Source organism: Cydia pomonella, chromosome 6 (genome assembly GCF_033807575.1).
Source record: "Cydia pomonella isolate Wapato2018A chromosome 6, ilCydPomo1, whole genome shotgun sequence".
NCBI classification, from domain to species: Eukaryota; Metazoa; Arthropoda; class Insecta; order Lepidoptera; family Tortricidae; genus Cydia; species Cydia pomonella.
The window spans coordinates 25,158,243-25,179,586 of NC_084708.1; the positions used below are offsets into that span (position 1 = coordinate 25,158,243).

General features: G+C 38.1%; 1 protein-coding gene across 2 annotated transcripts; it reads right to left on the bottom strand.

Annotated features, from left to right (window-relative positions):
- Positions 1-731: 731 nt before the first annotated feature.
- On the bottom strand, positions 732-11,393 carry LOC133519357 (uncharacterized). Of its 2 annotated transcripts, none has more exons than XM_061853400.1 (6): positions 11,009-11,393; positions 9,002-9,124; positions 5,524-5,656; positions 4,456-4,548; positions 2,334-2,469; positions 732-1,739 (listed from the first exon to the last, which is right to left on the bottom strand). In XM_061853400.1, exons 1-6 carry the CDS (start codon positions 11,216-11,218, stop codon positions 1,574-1,576), a joined length of 861 nt encoding a protein of 286 aa, XP_061709384.1. In that variant the 5' UTR covers positions 11,219-11,393; the 3' UTR covers positions 732-1,573. The 2 variants fall into 2 exon arrangements, with proteins under 2 accessions (XP_061709384.1, XP_061709383.1); XM_061853399.1 differs by having other exon boundaries at positions 732-1,742; positions 11,009-11,376.
- Between the last annotated feature and the right edge of the window lie 9,951 nt (positions 11,394-21,344).

Genomic DNA, 21,344 nt, shown 5'->3' on the forward strand with positions numbered 1-21,344 from the left:
TGCGTGACATGACGGTACGTATCTCGTGAGAAAAACACCCATTTCTGTAATTAATAACAGTTGGAAAAATACAGAGGTTGTAGATACAGCCGCGGCACACGTGCCAGGCCTGCTTAATGACGTAGTGGTAATGTCAGGTTACCGATTTAAGCTCCAAGATTCCTATAGGATAACCCACAAAAAAATTACGACCTTGAATAACGTCACGTTGACGTCTCTGCAGTGATTTAGCCTTAAAGTAATCTGATGTAAAACTGCGATCAAGCAGGAGTATCATCCTGCAGAAAGAGGCAGAGATGTTCAGTCATATTTTGCATCTCTAATGGCCCAAAAACAACAGTGGGTGTGAATTTAAGATTCTTGCTACAAAGACAATTTGAAATAGATATGGATTCTCAAAGAAAATTCTGTAACCACAGTAAATTTACTGCCATCTTTCGACACACGATGAATACTTTTAGAACGCCATTCGACTTCTTTCACAGATGTGTTTTGTAAAATATCAAAAAGTGGCGCCCTCTTACCGGGCACCAGCTAAAGGTTATCATCGCTCTTAACAAATTTAACACATATCAGTGAAAGAATAAGGATCAAAGTGAAATGGCGCTCTAAAAGTTTCGAATCTGTCGAAAGATGGCAGTAAATTTGCCGTGGTCACAAAGTTTTCTTTAACAATCCTCCTCTATTTCAAATTCTCTGCTACAGGATAGCGAGAAAATAAAACTCAAAACTCAATATGTCTTCTAGTCATTTAATCAAGTCCAATAGAATCCAACCAACGTACATGGCACCTACTACCGCCGCGCTCCGTAAAGTTTGTCCTATCTTAGCCAACCTCAAACGTATCTTAGCCCCTATCCTGTATCGTTTTAGGTCTAAACGACAGCGTTTGAGGACCTTTAGCAGGTTATATTTGGCTATTTTGTTTGCCATAATACTATTCTATAGATTTCGAACTTTCAAAAGGAGCACATTTTCATTTTCGGTGCGTCTTAAAATTTTAGATTTTCTTACGTCGTCTCGTCAGATGACAATAGTTATAACTTCGGTTTCTTTGGTTTAGATCCTTAGTTTTGTGCTTTATCTTCTTTGATAATAATAATTCAAGTCTTATTGATAAGCGTCACGTTTGTCGCGTTAAAAAATAACTCAGACTCGTTATTTTTGCCACTAAGATAGTTGTTCAGTATTTTCTCATCTTTACATTATCTTTCTTGACTTAATACATTTTGGGTTGATGTTTCTCAAATTGTTCCCAAGGTTTTTCAATTCTCATGCATAATTGAATACATCCTCTTCTCATTATATTGTTTTCAAAATCTTTCTCCAAAGTTTTTCGATATTCTCATATTGTATATTTTAAACTTCCTCATCTAGTAATTTTGTTTTCAGTTTATATATGACATTGCGTCGTTTCTCAAATGGCTTCATAATCAGTTTCTCGATTCCCATATTGTTTGTACTTTATATTTTAATGATCTCCGCCCGTCTTGTTATTCGTCCTTTGTTTATATTATTTGTCAAATGCGTAAGTCTCTTTCAGATTCTCAGTTTTTGTATTCTTATTTTACGTTCAACTATTAGTATTAGAAGTGGCATTGCTAGTAGTAGACCAGTCAGCGTTGACATCATCTGGTCTTGGTGGGAGTATGATCTGAAGTTCCTCTTTGAGCTGGACTTCGTCTTCTGTCAGGTCTTCAGGTATGGTGCTGTCTAATGCTTCGTTTACTGAATCGCAACTACTGAAAATATAAGGAATTGTTAGTTGCTTGAAAGTTAAAGGAATAAAAAAAAACACCAGGCAGTAACAGCTTTTAAAGCCATTGGAAAACATAACAAATTGTAAAGTGAGAATAAAAAAAGAAACAGTATAAAAATACTGAATGTTTCCGTGAAAAAACAGTATTGCAATTGATTTAGTAGGCAAATGGAGTTGACATCCCAGGAGATGACGCCAGCATAGGTATTAGCAGTCTGTAGTGTTGTTCTATGAGATTTGGTTTAGGCTTGCATCCAGGCCATTTTTTTTTTTAATAAACAAGATATTGACATTTCGTAGGATCGACAGGTAAACCCTATACTGGCGACATCTGTAAAATAATTTCTCCAACCAACCCCATTAAACTGTCATTGTGGGAGTGGGACAGAACTGTGAATTAAAACAAGCGGACGAGTAGCTACAAGTATGTTAGACGCGATTATATCGTTATTACGTAATTAACGCTCTCCATTGATAGAGCCTTATGTCCGCTGGAAATCTATGCTCGAGCTGAGAACTCTTTGAGTCAGAGTTGACTCTAATAGCTTTAAGGTACAGAATGGTTTAAACTCACTCCCGCTGGTCTCCCGCTCTAACCGCCTGGACTGACGTGTACAGTCGCGCACGAGCTCCGTGCAATCGCATGCCGGCCGGAACATCCTCTGCGCCCGATCTGATCTCGGGGATCGGGTGAAGTACTAAGCCGTTTTCTGTAAGATTAATTAAATTTGTACAGTCAGCATCAAAAGCAACCTATCAGACTATGTGTAAGTATGTAAGTAGAACAATTAGGGCCAGTTGCATCAACTACAATTAGTGGATAGATGAACGTCACTCAGCAGTTAAAAATGAAATTTCTCATACAATAATGTTTAGCAAGCGATTTAACGGCGACAGATGGTCTGGTGCAACCGACACTTAGACTGTAACAGATACTTTTGGCCGCGAACTATAGAACACGAAGTAAATAGCGGTGGCGCGCGCCGGAGCAGAGTCCGCTCAGTACAAAGTGCCATTTTCGCCGCACGCACACAGACGTGACATTTACGCACACAGTAAATTTACAGGCGTTCTCGGGCACTCTCGGGCAGAGCTTAGTCGGGCTGTGCGCGCGTTGCTCACTTGACGTCCCCGTCGCTACGTAGGTACCTACTGTCATGTACGTCAAATTCAGTCTCTAAGGAATGTAAACATGTAAACTTACATTACCTCCTCCTTTTTAAAATTCGAAATTAATACAGAAGCAACCCTAGTGAGTCAGGCAAGTTTAGGTATGTATTTTTTAAGAACGGCGGGAACTTACCTTCTGTTTATTTTTTATTTTGTGCTATAGAGATATACCTCTATTTGGAAGATATTTATGAACAATAATAATGAATCCTCTTAGTCTCCCTCAGAGAATGGAAAATATTTTGAAGTGGAAAAACGTTTTATCTCTTTGTATACGCAATCACGTGCTTACTTCCCTCTTAACAACTTTGCTGACTATAAATTTAATAAATCTCACTTTCTGCCGAATCAATGTTTTCTCCCATGACTTGAGAAGCAACACTAGGTGCTCAAGCCACTAGGTATAATTAAGGCTCATCTCATAAAGGACGGCAACGACATAATAAATCATTCCCTTTGAGCTGTCAGCCATTCATTAACTTCGAGAAACGGAAAAGAAAATTCGGGATAATTTCTCTTGAGTTACCTAATGCTATTTCCATATTAGAAGGATGTAAATAAAAACTTCCTCGTCAGCTATATAGTACCTAGCCAATATCCCAATCGTTTGCGCTACGACAATGAATCGCTCTCTGTCTCTATCGCACTAATATGTTTATGAGATAATTTAATATGATTTAGGTACTTTTATAGACACTTAGGAATTTATAAATGAAACGTCAAAGCTTTTGGGCGGTCGAATAAGAACTGGTTTATTCATCGAGCTGTAAGTAGAGTGAACCTGTTTGTTTACATTATGGGGTTGTGACGTCACACAACCACAGGGCGATAGAGAGACAAAGCGTTTAGTTGTCGTAGCGCAAACGATTGGCATTTTGGCTAGGTCCCCTGGACTTACCTCACGGAGGTAAACCTAAAGCAAAGTATGCTCTATGACCAAAAAGTGAGACAAAAAAAAGTAAACTACAAAAATGCATCCCTTTTGATTACGGAAGTAACGACTATATTTGACAGCATGTTTACGTTACAAGTTATTGTGTAAGTGAGATATCTTGAATTTGATGCTCTCTTTCGCACCGCACTTTTTGGTCGTAGAGCTCACTCCGTTGTATACAGTGTGTCCCTAGCCATTGGACAAAGCCGAAAGGTACATATGCATTAGGGTATTTAGAACCAGTGTACAAAGTATTATAACAACCGGTGTAGCGGTTTCGAAGAAATTACCAATTTTTAGTTTGGAGCAGCCTGTATGTGTTAGTAGCTCCTAAGGTAATATCCTCAAAGAATAGTATGGAACCTTCTTCAACCTTTCAAGTCATCATTATCAAATATTTCGAACAAATTATCAAAACCACTGCCAAAGATTAACACAGTGTGTTTCTTTTTGTTGTCGATTATTGCAAATATCTTTTGTTCTAATTAAAAAAACATTAACGTCAGAGCATTCCTGAGAAGTAACCCTACGTGGGATTTCAGGGTTTGTCCAATGGCTAAGGTCACCTTGTATGTATGCTTGAGTGACTTACCATCAGCCATTGTAGGCTCTTTTGTCCTAAGGTCTCGGTTGAGAATGTTTTCGTCAGGCGGTAACATTACTCTTGGCGCGCTGTCTTGGTTATCTGCAAAATATCTGCACAATTTATTGTAGGCATTCAGTATATACCTTTTTGGTGATAAAATAAAAATAGTTTAATTTTCAAGTAGGCATATTATAAATAGGCATCGGTGTTTTTATCGCACGGTATGACTAATAGCGAGCTATGGAGTCGACATTAGCAATAAAATTCAACTCATATTCATACTCATACTAATTCCTTATTTAATCATTGATTTTAATTTTACAAGCACAAGAATATTTTTAAACGATCCTTTAATTTTATCTCTCAGGACATAAATATTACTAATAAAAAATAATGACCATTTTTATGTATTGATTAATTTACCTATATTGTGTATATTATTTTTACCTCTTTTAATATACTTACATATTGTTTTTTTTTAATGTCATTTCGTAATATAATCAATACAAAAAATAGTAATTATTCTTATTTGTAATATTTATATATTCAAAGACAAAGTATAAAAACTCTGCCTGCCTAATGCCTAATTATAATACGCTTATGAACGTCAAATAAAGCTTAGCCGACTTTAACCCTACACCTCTGACCCGAGAAGATTTAAATCCCTCCTAAATTGTAGGAGGGAATTCCGATATGGGACCGAGAAGAAACTCGGCGGGACACATCTGTTCAAAACATTTACATCTTATAATCAACATGCATTAAACGCAACAATTGCCTTTTAAACTTTCTTGGTCCTTCTCACTAATGAAAAGTTAGGTAGCCACCGCGGTGCACAAAAGAAACAACGCAATTTGTTTGACACAGCCAATGATTTCGGTTAATTCTTACTATACCTGACACAGCGGGGATGTGAAATTCACAGCCATAATGTCTTCTTTAGTCATAATATGTAAGCTAGTTTTAAGGTATGGGTCATTAGTGGCCTGAATTTTTTATTTATTTATTTCATTGCCACTAAGCGAAAGCCACACGAATACATCATATCGATCTTCCATAACATAGGGTACTAACCGTTCCTCTGCGACCAGGCCGGGAAGTCCGCGTGGCCCCTGAAGAGTGACTCCAGTTCGTCCGGCGTCATCCGGCCGAGGTACGGCACCCGCTTCAAGTCCGGGCGGTGAAGGCAGCGGTACGAGTTGCGACGCTGAAAAATGAAGAGATCTCAATTAAGAGCAACGCAGCTGAGCAACTTTTCAAATCTCGATTTTTTTAAGTTTCTGTCACGCTGCGGTGGGCGGGAGTGCGTGTGTGCGATAAGGGAAACTGCAGCTCGGACTAAAATTCCCACGGAAAAAACTCAAAAATTGAGGATTCGCTCTCGACTGTTTCCTCATCCAAAATGCAAACAATATTTATGAAATTTTGGAAACTGCAAGAGGAAGCAATAATCTATGCCGCTATGCCTTTTTTGTAGCCAATTGAGCCGTTTTTGCTATTTTAAGGCGCTATAAGTTTCTTCAAAATAAAATGATCCAAAAAAGCCAAACATAGTGGCAAAGATATTGATGATATTATTGATCTTGTTTGAAAAAAATCATTTCTCTAGGTTAAAAATCCAGGGAGGGAACAGTCGAGAGTGTTTGTATGAAAATCGCAGCTAGGAATTCCTCTTAAAGTGCAAAAAGGGACACCAGTTCGTCTGGCGTCATCCGACCGAGATACGACACTCTCTTCAAGCCCGAACGGTGGAGGCACCGGCATGAGTTGCAACGCCGATACGTGTCCTTGCCTTTTTCTAATTGTAATAACATTTCTTGTGGATATGATCTGACAGCTGTCATATCCAGATTAAATTCATGAAAAGTCATTAAGTACAATCAACCTAACCACACATCCAAACAAATAACACTAGACCCATAGTGTTGTGTTCCTGCCGGTGAGTAAAGTTGCTAGAGCTCAAAGAGGGTGCGGAGTGTTTAGGTTGGCATCCTCTGGAGCTGCAGGCGTACATAGGCTACAGAGACTGCTTACCATCAGGCGTTCTGTATGCGTGTTTGCCAACGACTTAGTAAAAAAAAAAACAATAGGTACCCGAGCCTCATGAAAGACTAACTGATTTTTAGGGTTGAAATTAACCCTTAGGTACAGTCTAGCCACACGTGTTAACCAAATAGGAGTGGGGGTGGGGACAATAGGGTAATTTACTCGATACTATATGTACAGTCAGCTGCAAAAATATGTATCGAGAGAATCGTCTCATAAAAATGGTTCTACGCTCTTATTATACTGAAATAAGATGCTATGGGACATATTTTTGAGCAAGATGTGTACACCCATATTTTTACACTTGACTGTACATATATCCGTGTCCTAGTATAAACCTTTTGAGTACATGTCCAAAATATCCGTCTTACTTTGAGCATAGATATATTTAGAACCTATAAGTAATAGACTGTCTCCGCTAGTAAATAAATGAAATTTACTTCGCTAATGATGTTTCTCCGGGAATAGAAAGGTTTTGGGAGTTTATTTTAGGAAATATAAGTTTTTCTCTTATCATCATATGTGCCTCAAGATTCCTAATAAATGCTATGTAATAAAAGTATTGTGTAAAAAAAACCTTGTATATTTTTGATCGTTGTCTATCGACTGGGGACTGAGTTGGACATGCACCTGCCGCATGCACCCGGAAAGGTGGGCCAAAATGGTTACTGAGTGGGACCTACGGAACACCACAGACGGTGCAGGCCGACCGAAAAGGAGATGGACGCATTCTATCCAAAATGGTGGAAAAATGCTAATGACAGGGTCGAGTGGAGGAAACGAGGGGAGACCTTTGAGGACACTAAAGTAGGCAAATAAAATAAAAAAATTGTGCGTGGAGTCCCTCCGTGCGGAAGAAGTAAAACTTCACTTCAAATAACATTAACATCTGCCAAATTTTACTTTATGAATAAATAAAGACTGTTTTTATTTAGTACTTTATGTTACCGATTATAGCGTTAAACGTTTAACGCAACCTTGTTGCAAGTCGCATAAGAAGTTTCACTTCAAAAAATACTGATCGCATTTTCGGAAGTCTTTTGCACAAATATTACAAAAAATTGTGAAGCATTTATTCAGAATTTCTAACCGACTCATTCATTACAATAGGCCTCCATAATCGTCAATTCACATCATCACATTTTGTTGTAATCTATACGTATTTATAAATAAAGCTCGCACAAAAGCTCCGTATTTAAGCCCCGAGGATCACGGTACAATGGCTGGAGTTCTTTGTATCCCATTGTTGCTTTGTTGTCAAGTTTTATACTTTAATTCGGCCGATATCTTGTTGTATGGATGGAGAAGAGATACAGGAATTTACATTAGGGAGATTAAAAAGCATTTTATCGATAACCATTTTGGATGATTTATTTGTTTTGACGTTCTATTGTTACGTTCTTGGTTGTAGGAATACTGGCAAATCTGATGTCAATTTTATATATTCTAGCTATTTCTCCAGTTTTTGAGCGAATAGTAAAAACTCTGAAAACCGAGATTATATGCGAAAGTGACATTCGGTATGTGTAGTTCGGTTCGAGGGATGGAGATGGCTCAGGGCCGCTTTGTCTACAATCCTCGTTACTTTTTAACTTGTCATTATTGTCAGAGTCCACTGTTTTGATTCGTCAACATTCCTATTTTCCTGTATTGACATGTAGACGATTTGGGACTGTACAATCGCCCTCGAATAGGGAAATTGTTTTAGACTACGAGAAATTTAACAATCTATGCCAGTGAAAGCGAATAAATCGAAAGCCAACTCACCCCGTCTCTGCACGACGAACAGCTTGTCGGTACCGACACTCTTCATTGGCGAGCTGATGCTGTAGTAGCTCCGGCGAGCACACACATCGACAGTTTTTACGTATTTCTTATTTTTCACGACGCACGAGCTAGCGCATACGACTATGAGCAGCCATCGCAATCATCTACCTTCAACTGGCTTTTATAAACGTCAAAAATATTCGAAAAAACTACCCTATCTATTGTAACTAATTAATGTGTTCCATTTTACGATAAAGAAATGAAATCTCAAAAAAATAACAAATAAAACTAAACTAGATATGGTGTCCGGAACCATCAGGGACTGTAGTCAAAATAGTAATCTCGTGGACGAGAATGAACGTCGTTACGAAGGTGACGATTTAGGAATTGTATGCTGTTGACGATGACATGGCATGGCATTATGGATGATTTAAAAAGGTGACGAAATAGGATTGTGGAGGAAGCGATTCTGAGCCATGGAGATAGAATAGCTTTTATCAATCATCATCATTCCACGTAGACGAAGTCGCAGAGGCAGTGGATGACGTTCTCATGCTTGACGAAGATGGCTGATAGACCTTAGGTCTACCGATGACCAGTCAGTACCTTCACGATCCCCGGCGTAAGCTGGATCCTCTCACACGCTTCTGAAGAGCTGAGGCAGATGATGTTGACGTTTTCATACTTGACGGAAATGGTTGGTAGACCTTAGATCAACCGATAACCAGTCAGTAGGTACCTTCACGATCCCCGGCGTAAGCTGGATTCTCTCACAGGCTTCTGAAGAGCTGAGGCAGTGGATGACGTTCTCATGCTTGACGGAGATGGCAGACAGACCGCTGCGCACCAGGTCCTCGTTTATCTAAAATATATAGGTGTTTTAGTATTGTTAGGTAGTGATAGCTGTTGCAATCGGTTCAGAGTGTGGGTCTTGGGCCTAATAGAGTTTATAGCTTTAGGGTGCAGTGAGTTCAGGTGCTTCTCCGAACGCGGCTCGGTGAGCACTGCGCGGACGGCCGTGCCCAGGTTCGCGAATATCATTGTTATAGAATCGTTCGTTATATTTAGTTATTGTTAACAAAAATGACAATTTAATAATAATGATATCCGCGATCCCGGGCACGCATGCGTATTCGCTCAGTGCTTAGCGAACTGCGACCTGAACTCACGGTGCCTTAAGAGAATAGTAGACGATCGCACTAATTCGCTTGTATGAAATAAATTTGATCTATGAATTATATTCATTAGTATTATATATGGAATAATACTTATAACATCAATAAATTGCTCTGATAATTAGCTTAATGTAATACTGTCTTACTATTCATAAGTGCTTGTTGCTAGGCCTACATGAATAAAGTATATTTGAACTTGAACTACTGACATATTAATAAAAACCCTAGGGAGTTATAGCTTTTTTTTCACAACCTAAAACTGCCGCGGGAAGAATATAGGCTTTAGTCCTTCAGTACACCTGCATGAAATAAAATCTTTTTCGCGCGAGTGCGGTAAAAAGAAATACGGGTGAACCAACTTTTTCTTCTCACTCTCACTCATGGTTACGTTCTCCTATGTCACATCTTAAATTCTGGTTTTATGGCATTTACATACATTAAAAATGCATTTTTGTAATAGTTTTAGGGCCTTTTCGTAAAGGGTTATCTAGATACCTAGCATATCAGGAAGCTAGTATCCTAGTTGATGGGACAAAATCTTCGAGCAACACGTGTCGGAAGCCGGTGTTGCTTGAGGGACAAAATAACAAGAAACAGTTGATCCACCCATATTTATTTAGTAGGTAAGATTAATCCAAAAGAAATTCAAGCACTCCATTCAAACTCGTCAGCTAATATCACTATTATGTGCGATAAGTCACCCTACTTTGTGCGATGAATTTTATGAATGAAGCCCAAATTTAATCAGTGTCTGCTTCTAATACATTATTGGATAAAAATTGACCCGTATAATGTAATATTGTTATTCGATTAGGTACAAAATTACATGAGTCTTTTGAGACGTATGCAGAAACTACGTTTTAGTGTAGAATAAACATATACGCCATCCATCAAGAAATTCGGTACTGAATACTTTCTTTTCTTCGACGAGCTTTAACGTAGAAATATGTTACCATGACACGAATTGATATACCTACTGCTATTTATTGTACTTTATAGTGTCACATAGGATATGTATTTGTAGTTATGTATTTGTTTTGGTTACGGAAATATTAGCTGTTGACTAGTGTGACCGGTCACACATATTCAGCGGCAAATATTCGTGATGGCGTCTCTCGCTTCCCAAGGAAAAGAACACTCTTAGGTAAAGTTACTAAGTACCAATTAGATCAGATCTTAACTAAACATATTAGGGATTTCTAGGTACATACATAGGTATATAATCAGGTTTTTCATGAGAAACTAGCACTCTGGCAAATGGCACTAGCAATGGAAAATAAGATCAGACTGGGAAATAGTTGAGGTGATCTTTAGACACTGAAGCGAAACCAAATGATGAGCAGAAGAGGGCAACATCGAAGGCACCAGAGCGCGTGGCAGATCACTCTAAAGGAAGAATCTTGGTCAGACCCTAATAAAAAGAATAAGTACGGAAGGCACTAGCAGCTTATTGTTAAATAGGCATCTCATGTGAGTACTTTGGTTAGAGTCCATGTCGAGAATGATGTTTATGCTTGCTACATTTTAGACCTGTGGGCTAGAGGAACACAAAAATAGATCATGTAAAGTACCTGCAGTTCTTTTCCCTCGCAGCACGGAACTAAAGGCGGCAGCTCTTCTTTCAGTCTGTGCGCCGAGGGCAGCCCGGTGGTCACATTGTCCCCACTGGCCACAGGGTTCATCATCAGCGAAGCATTTGAAGATCTTCTCTCCTTCACTTCCACATCGGAATCCTTCTGGCTCCTCACGGCCAACGTCGGGTGGTCATGCAGCAACTGCATTTTGATGGTATTCTTGGTGTTGTTTGCTAAAAAAAAGGGATGTTGGTGAGTGTTTATTTTATACAGTCTTTACATTTTTACTGTAATTTTGACACTGATTGGAAAGTTCCATTTTTGAAAGGTTTTCAGTTAGTTTTTTTAGATAAAATGTGACGTGAGACAAACAGGTTTGAAATCTTTCCAATAAAGTTTTAGGCTCACCCCACACGTACGGAATGTTTATATTTTCTTATGCGCCCTACTTATTCGACATGCCTAAACGTTGCTACTAAAATCATTATACAATGAAGTTTAAACGATATGGCTGGTCGCTAGTCAGATCATAAAATGGTGGCGTCTCAAGATATATGCCTATGAATTTTATGGTCTGGCGGAATTTACGATCGGCCGGCGACATACATACGTTTTCCAATTGATGTTCATGTCATGATTATGCCGAGGAGTGTGCAGTCTTTTAAATATTAGGTGACTGGTTATACCCCAAGTAGCACAGACCTGCTGTATAGTAGCTGAATTATTGTACAGAATAGAACCCTTAGCTGTATAAACCAGCTGAATAAGAGTGTTAGAGGCGCTGTAAGTGCTGATATAACTCTATTTTGGGCACAAATTAATCAGCTGTCAGCTGAATAATTGGAAATATAGCACTATATCAGCATTATATCAGCATTACTAAAGGTAACAGTCACCCTAAGAGCTGAACATTGACTGATTAGTGGATCACGTGTTACCTATTTACAGCTTAATGGCTGATTAATAGAGTCCCTGTTGCCCTTTTCTCAGCACAAAGTACTTAAAAGGATTGATTTAACGCTTCTAAGGAGTTGAGAATGCATAATTGGGACGATTGTGAATATTTATTGCTCCACTCCTTTATTATTTTCTTATATTGTTAGCATGAACTATTTCGTGACGTGATGTTTATAAAGAAGGTGCAATGAAGGTGTAAACGTTAGTTTTGGTACCTAAGTACAACATTAATTTTATTCCCATGTGTGTGAATTTCAAATGGGAAAGAAATTTTATTGTCAAATACTATATGAATGTAGATAAATTTTACACGCGCCCCCAAAATATCACTGTTTACTTGAAAATTTTAGTATTAAATAAGTCGATGTTATGAACAAAGAATACTTTTTTATTCATAATACTCGTATAAATTGACGATAAGCTGTTACTCATAAAATCATCCGGTTTCCTACACAAATCCGGTGTCGTTTTCGTTGACTTAATTAGGATAAATGAATAATATATAACATTGAAATCTAAAAAAATGGCAGATCACCAATGTGTACCGTATTAACCACGATAAAATGGTAGAAGCTATTTCAGTGTTCACTCGAGGTACATTGACTAGTACTGGGCTGTCTAATTGTCCACTCGTAGTTTATAAGTCAGCAAAGAGCTGACACGGCGAGATCTTGTGTTAAACAAATCAGTTATAGATTTGTGTATAGCATCATTGTGGGCCGCATTGTACGCAAATAGTGGCACAATTAGCAATGAACTACTAAACTCTCCGTATGAGTTTTAGGGATTTCAAAAATTCTCTATTAATTTTTCGGCGTATTCCGCCAGTTTTCCTTTTCTGTTTCCAGATCACAATGTCGCCACGCTGGTGGCGAGTAACTAATAAATAACTATGAGGCGATAAAAATGTAGTCTATAAGATCTTATTTAACTACATTAGCAGATTAATAGCCCACGCTGGTACAAGTATTCAGCTCCAATTGGGTTCACAAGCCACATGTGATCTAATAACCAGCAGTTTGCTGTAATTCAGAAGTATATGAATTCATCCAAAGCGATCATGGGGGCTTTATAAGTGTTATTATAGGATTGCATGGAATAAGCTGATTAACACTACTAATGTTCCACTATATGCAGCCAGGCGCATTATATCATTGTTAATTGATATCACTGAATAACTGATTGCAATATAGTAGTTCACATGTTCTTTCTTAAAATGCAAGCGTCTAAGGGTACACTTGTGGCGTCCTATTCAGAATATAGCTTAGTTAAAGCCCACAAAAATGCGCCAATACAGCTTACAGTTCCACATTTCAGCTCTCAGTTCCATTAATTGCTAAAAGCTGTATAATATAGAACTGTTTTCCTATATTAACGCTTGCAGCATTACAGTTGTGCAGTGGTGATGCATAATAACGTTATTATACAGACGATAGCTTAATTTTCAGCTATTGCAGTTGGGATGTCATATTATAACTCTATATAAATGCTAAAGTTACCGACGTGAACAGTTTGTGACACCATATAATGCAGTTTTGTGCTACTTGGGACGTACATTGGGAATTTGTAAACCTTATTGCAATGTTATAAGGTCTATCAATGGAAAGGTAATTAAGTGTTGTTAGAATCGTCGCCATCAGATATATCGGTGCGGCCAGGGTGCTCACAAATATCTGAACACGCCTCTATTGTCAAGGTGTTAGAGTGCGTGTTCAGATATTTTTGACCATCTCGGACGCTCCGATATAACTGATAGCAACTGTACACTTCTAGAACACCTCTTCGGAACATGTTTTTGTTCGTAAAGAAACATCCACGGCTCTTGAGGGGTTCTCGGGATTTCCATGGAATGGAAAGAATAAAAGTACAATTCATAAGTTAGGTTGTTTATAATATGAATGTAAAATTGTAATACATTGACACGTATAAAAACAATACAAAAAAGCGGGGCAAGGCCCAAGCTGCCGGTGGTCAGGGCCGCAGAGAGAGCAACCGCCGGACTATCCGCGCCGTGTCCAAGATCACCGCCTTCTGCATCTGACCCTTGAACCGAGCGAGAGTCTCTCAAGGTGTTGGTGGAGACTCTTCGCTGACGACCGTTCACTGAAATGACTATCGGGACAATGATCGTCGAGTCAGCATGCCTCATATGCCTCATGAGCCAAGTCTAGGTTAAGTACAATAATTATTATCTCTCCTTTGCCTGAAGGTTATGTGTTGTAATAATGTTGTAATAAAAGAAATGTTAGTAATTTTACAACCACTTAGGAAACCAATTAGGAAAGAAAATTACACGATAAAAACTATTGTCGGTCAAAAACTCATTATTTAACTGCACAGCGAATAAAAAAATATAAATACATTTTCGATTACTGATGAAGTTAAACTGAAGTCACAACACAAAATTTGTGACTTCCCCCTTCCCCTTGTCACAACATGTCACAATTTTTGACCCCTCCCTTCCCCCTAAACGTGTGACGTAATTGATAACCCCTTCTGATTATAGGAAAATGGGCACTTCGTTTGCAAAGCGGTCACGTGACTTCGCCCCTTTTGCTCTTTGTTCAATCAAAGTTCACAGGCCTAAGGACTTTCTATGGCGCTCTCGCTATCAAGTAAGTATACGGTTTTAGATATCGTACGCTGGGCACGTAGTAACACTCGAGAGCCCTTTGGTTCGGCTTTTAGAGCTAAATTAAAGCGCTTTGAAGCCTTATTGAGTGCGATCTTTAAATTTGATAAGAACGTTGGTAAATTATGTAATTGATAATAAATTATTAGTAATTGTTAAATAAATAATAAGAAATCCAAACTGAAGGTTTGTCAATGCGCTATGGAGCGATTTTAGAAGTTCAAAGAACCGATCGCATAAGAAACACCAACCTGCGCTCTAAAACTCGCATTGTTGCGCGAAAAAAACCGCTAGGCTTAAATGGGATTGGGCCGGTCACGTCTACCGCATGCACCCGGAGAGGTGGGCTGGCATAGCCACCAAGTGGATGCCGGTAGAGGGACGTGGACGAGGCAGGCCCAAACGGAGATGGCGGGATGACCTTGACAGCTCCCGTAAAAACTGGCCGGAGGAAATACGAAATCGGGACTCGTGGAAATTAAGGGGCTTTGCCCAGCAATGGGACACTCAACTCGGCTAAGAAAAAAAAATAGCTATTTTTGTGATATTTTTTGTAATAAGTAGGTAAAACAATCCAGAAGTCAAAAACGGAGAGGAGTTTTGTTTTTGCGTTTTAGGTTTTGGGGTCGGCCCTATAGTAAAAGTTGTTCAGTATGACCTACATATTCACCCCTCAAAGTATGGTACATAACAAAATCACTCTGTCCTCTTCTTCAACCTAGCGTTTACCCGGCCTAGCGCCAGGGTCCGCTTTCCTACTTAATCTTCTCCACTTTGTCCGGTCTTCGGCATCCTCAGATGTGAGATTGTTGTCTTCCATGTCCGCTCTCACGACCTCCAGCCAGCGCTTCATCAATCCAACAAAATCACTCTGTATATGTATAAAATCCATAGCTTTATTTTGCTAATTTATGCTTGTGTTAAGTTTTTAGCTTAAAAAACTGAAGGTGTCATATACAAAAATAAAACGATCAAACCCACCACTGGCCACGGCCGGAGTTTAAAAAACTCACATAAAAATATTAATAACAGTCATCATTTTTTTTCTGTGTTTCCTAATGGAGCCTAAAGCTTATACTTAATATTATTACATAATAGGAGCTTAAGAGGCTGTCAATACCTAAAGCGCGCACACTGTCTATTTGTATCGGAGTAAATGAGATAGCACTGTCGCATGTTACTGGGCCTGAGCAAAGGAATAATAAGAAAAATATTTAAATAAAAAAAAGTGGATTATTAGTGTAATATTTTACTCAATAGCGGTTTTAGATATAAATGTTTTGTAATTGTGATTTTAATTGCAGACCCATAAGTCAAAACAATAAAGACATAGAACCGTTTAATTGTGATTTTAAGACCAATCTTTGCAATTATTTTCTATCGAGCCGATTTCGTTTAATCATGTATCGAGTACAACCACGGTCTTTGAAATATAATTAATATGAACATATATTTTTCTTACTTGACTAAAACAAATAGTCTTTCTTAAAAAACTGTTTAAGTAACATCAATTTCAAGGACATTGGGTGTTGACAGCCTCTTAATAAGATAACATAGGCTACGAATGTACTGAGCAATCCTTTCTTCCTACTTATTTCTCTATACCTCACGCACCTCCGGAAGCCAAGTTATTGGCTGCTCCGAAGGAATTGCTCGTAATGGGTGTAATTTGATTTGCCCGAGATCATTGGGAGAGTTATTGCGCTATTAATAGAGTATTAATACGATTTACGAGACGTGTCAGAGGAGAAAATGGGTTTTAAACGTCTTTAACTGGCAGGTACAGTCAATTTAGATTTTATTGGTCGATGTTCAAGTTTTTTAGCATTAGAATATACGAGGTATTTTTACAACCCATAGCCAAATTTTACGAATTTCCCTTAGAGCATTTAACCAACCAGAGACGCCTGCCCGTCCCGCGAAACAGTCTGCCAATTTTTGCGGAGGTGGGGCACGTCAAATTATACTATTACCATTTATTTGGGGACTATTTGTACGTTACGTCCGTCCATACAATAAGTATGACGTGAGGCCGAGGTTTTCGATAGACAGGTAAGCTCTTAAAGGCTCCAGTTGGTTAAATGCTCTAAGACATCTCCTATTTATTAGCCAAAATGTAAATTTTTGTTAGGCTTTCTAAACCCTTTTAGAAAATCTATACCTAATTATTTTTCTTACGCAGCAAGTGATATAAAAACTAGTGACTACGCCAATTGGAGATTAGTTGCCAAGCAGACCCCAGGCTCCCATGAGTCCTGGAAATTAGCCGGGACAAACGCTAGGAAAAAGGGCAAGTTATATAAAACATTTTTAGGGTTCCGTAGTCAACTAGAAACCCTTATAGTTTCGCCATGTCCGTCTGTCTGTCTGTCTATCTGTCCAAGGCTTTGCTCCGTGGTCGTTAGTGCTAGAAAGCTGAAATTTGGCATGGATATATAAATCACTAAAGCCGACAAAGTCGTACAATAACATCTAAAAATTTTTTTTTTTTTAGGGTACCTTCCCTACACGTAAAGTGGGGGTGAACATTTTTTTTTGCTTCAAAGGTCTTTCAAAACTAATAGGGGTCTTCAACAAACATTTCTTGATAACGTGAATATATTCGGAGATAATTGCTCCGAAAGAAAAATAAATGTGTCCCCTCCCCCCCTCTAACTTTTGAACCATAGGTCCAAAAAATATGAAAACAATCTTGGGAGTAGAGCTTAAGAAAGACATTAAATGAAAACTATAGAGGATATGATCAGTTTAGCTGTTTTTGAGTTATCGCAAAAAGTTTCCCCTTCATAGTAAAAAGACGTACACCCACAGTTCATCCCTTGGTTAACAATCTACCATACTTTAACCTCCAGTTTAGCTTATTGTGACGGAAGAGTAACTACGGAACCCTACTCTGAGCATGGCCCGACATGCTCTTGGCAGGTTTTTTAAAATAATTATAGCGACCTGATATATGTATACTTAGAGGGAATAAAGTTATATCTTATATCGTAGTATTTCCTATGAAGTTGAAGTCATATTAAAACGGATGAAATAAAACTCAACGCTCCAGTACTTAGTTGAAGAGATTACTGCTACTATTAATCACCTTAGGAAAATGACCTAAGTACCGATATAGATTCATACTATTCTAGGACGTATACTTATAAAAAATAGGTTGATAATCCTTTGAAGACAAAGTGAAGTTATATCCCCTCAGGGTCTGGGTATAGAATTTAAAGATATGTGGTTATAGCTGAAATGCCAAAGCTGTTTATTATTTTTCAGAGCTGCCTTGACTCTTGACGGCGTCTATTAATTAGTGACATTTTAGTTTTAAATTATATTAACGTGAAGTTATGTGGCAACGCTGTAAATGGGTGAAGTAAGACATTTACCCACGTGCCGCCTACCATACAAAATTATTGAGTGTATGAGTGGCACCAAAAAGTCAATATTTATATGAATATATGACGTTTATCAATTTCCGCACTTTGTCGCTGCAGTCAATGTATTTAATATTTATTTTGTTTCCATCATATTGAAGTTTACAGTTCACCTAAGCACTTAAATATTACAATAAATTACATCATATATCGTTATCTGAGTACACACAACACAAGCATTCTTGACAATTAGTGTAGGAATGTCCTTATAATATTTAAAATTTACTATTTATTTTACTTTTATATCATGTGAAAATTCAATTAACTAGCTACCTATACATAAGTATATTGTCTCGATACTATCACGACTCACGAAAACACCTACACTATCGTGGAATACTTTATACATATATAGGGAGCGTGCATGAACTGTAGGAGGCAGCACAGGAGCCGTCAGATTTTTGGCGCGAAGCGTAAATGTGATGTTTACTGTTCCGATGTAGCCCACAAGATGGGAGAACCTACTATGCACAAGAAAACACGTGGCGTGTGAATGTACATGTTTATGTTCCGATTCAGGCCACGAGATGGCAGATCCTCCAACGCGCACGGTGTATTGCAGCGCAATAGGGAGTATTACTGCAATGTTCTGCCTCCAGAGCAGAGAGAGAGTGCAGCACTAGCACCTTTCCTAAACCATAGAGTAACGTATACATACTGTCCCTTAAACTGCTTTTTGATTTGAGAAGTTATCATAGATAATAAAATATCAGAGCTCAACGAGGGGGGGTGGGTTTAGGGTCGGCAACGCGCATGTAACTCCTCTGGAGTTGCAGGCGTACATAGGCTACGGACACTGCTTACCATCAGGCGGGCCGTATGCTTGATTGCCACCGACGTAGTATAAAAAAAATATATATATGACATTGATGCATCAAAGCGGTTTGTTTACAAAGGATCTACCAGGAAACGCGAAAATCGAAATTTAGTTATCTACCTCTCAAGAGTGATAGAGAGGTTAGATAACGAAATTTCGATTTTCGTGTTTCGCAGTAGACCCTCAGATTATGATGGATTGTGATAGTGGCGCCCCCTACGCAGAGTTTCGCGCAATATTCCCTATTGTCCAGATACTATCATGACTCACGAAAACACCTTAACTATTGTGCCATACTCTATCAGTATCAGCAACCTGGGTGTACAAATTATTCAGCAGCATTTAGTCGACGAATCGTTCTTAGACAGACTTTATCTTTAACATCGCTTAAACATCTTCTTCTTCCTCAGCGAGTATGCAACCACTGTTGGGCATACGCCTCTCCAAATCTCCTCCAAGCAGCCCGATTTGCTGCTTATCTCCTTCAGAGAGCTTACACATCGAAAACCAGATCGTAATATTTAGTATGCTACAGTAGTGCAGAACTTCAGAATCTGGCTTGCGCACTGTTGACTGCGCTCTTCAATCTAGACCACGATTTGCATAACCTATTTAGTGACGTCAGGCCCTCCGCGCTGATCGAGTAAAGGGGTAGATGAGGACCGACCCTATAATTCTCATTTCTTCTAAGAGTTACTAAGTGCTTTAATCAGCTTTGCAAATATCATTATCACATCGATCTGTTCTATGATAGCTTTTGCTTTGACGTAAACTATTGAGTCAAGATTTCTCCCACTGTTAACACTAATGAAATTCCATATTATTTCGTTCTCTTTTGTTCTTCTCGTTCAATGTGTAAACTCAAGTCTCACTGTCAGCAACATAATTATAAGCATTAGAATTTCACCCGAGACATTATAAATTATTTTATTTTCCTTATCACAAAAATAGTTAAAATTTAATTAGATAGCAACGAGCTTTGCGAGCCCGGGAGTAAATTTCTAAAAATACTGTAAGGTAAAATCCTCGATTCCTCGTGTTGGTTTAAAATATAAAAATCTATTTATTAATGTTGCATAAAAAAGAAGCTTATTATATTATAGGTAAGAGCGATTTTGCCGTGTACAATTTTTTTTAAATAATTATTTAATTAGTCCTAATTACTCTAATTAGCCTATTTTCATTCTAAAAAAGCGGCCAAGTGCGAGTCGGACTCGCCCATGAAGGGTTCCGTACCATTTATGACGTATTAAAAAAAACTACTTACTAGATCTGGTTCAAACCAATTTTCGTTGGAAGTTTGCATGGTAATGTAATGTATATCATATATTTTTTTTAGATTTTTCATTCTGTTATTTTAGAAGTTACATGGGGGGGGACACATTTTTTCACTTTGGAAGTGTCTCTCGCGCAAACTATTCAGTTTAGAAAAAAATGATATTAGAAACCTAAATATCATTTTTGAAGACCTATCCCTAGATACCCCACACGTATGGGTTTGATGAAAAAAGATTTTTTGAGTTTCAGTTCTAAGTATGGGGAACCCCCAAAATTTATTGTTTTTTTTTCTATTTTTGTGTAAACATCATAATGCGGTTCATAGAATACATCTACTTACCAAGTTTGAACAGTATAGCTTTTATAGTTTCGGAAAAAAGTGGCTGTGACAGAATCGGACAGACAGACGGACATGACGAATCTATAAGGGTTCCGTTTTTTGCCATTTGGCTACGGAACCCTAAAAACGAAGTGAGGTTTAGGTACTTTGATGATTTATAATTTGCACAGATTTCTCAAACAACTTCCACGGCGGATTGGAGCTAAATTATATCTCGTCAACGTAAAGTTATTTAGTAGTCCTCCAAGTTCTAACCTTCATCACGTAATATTCTAGAACTTCCAAGAAACTGCCTCATCTACCAACAAACTTAGTTTAAACTTGTGTGCAGTAAATTGCAACCCGAATTCACAGGAAACTGCTGCACTAGCAGCAACCTATTGACCACTGACGAATCTTATTGTTTAAGCAATAAAGCTTAAGAAGTGTTAGCCAACAGAGTGGCGGATGGTACAAATATAAATATTCTTGGCTGACCATTGGTAAACCTTATTGTTTTAGCAATAAGGATTACGAATTGTCAGAAGTGTGTATGGTATCAATTAAAGCTTTGAGGTAAACTGCTGCCCAGTCTTGGTTTAAGTCTTAGTAGCTTTTATTTAATAAAAATGTCCTTTAATATTAACAAACAACACATGAATTAATACAAATAACATTACATACACAAAAATCACTATGTCTAAACTTAAAATCTAAAAACCAAACGCATGCACATAAAAGACAAAAAAAAAGTAAACAAAAACACTAAAACTAAAAAAAAAACACAATTAATTAATATACTGCCCTACTTAAAATATCCACCCCATTCCGACTCCCCAGTCCAAAAGTACCAAAAATACTTGCGGAATTGCCGCGCTGGATGGTAAGCGATATTTGTTGGACTA

Bases quoted from the DNA above. Each gene is read 5' to 3' on its own strand.
- LOC133519357 (XM_061853399.1), bottom strand. From the start codon at position 11,218: ATGCAGTTGCTGCATGACCACCCGACGTTGGCCGTGAGGAGCCAGAAG. The intron at 9,125-11,008 runs GTACTTTACATG...TATATATTTTAG, and splicing joins GCGAGGGAAAAGAACTGCAG to ATAAACGAGGACCTGGTGCG. The intron at 2,470-4,455 runs GTAAGTCACTCA...TTAATCTTACAG, and splicing joins AGAGCCTACAATGGCTGATG to AAAACGGCTTAGTACTTCAC.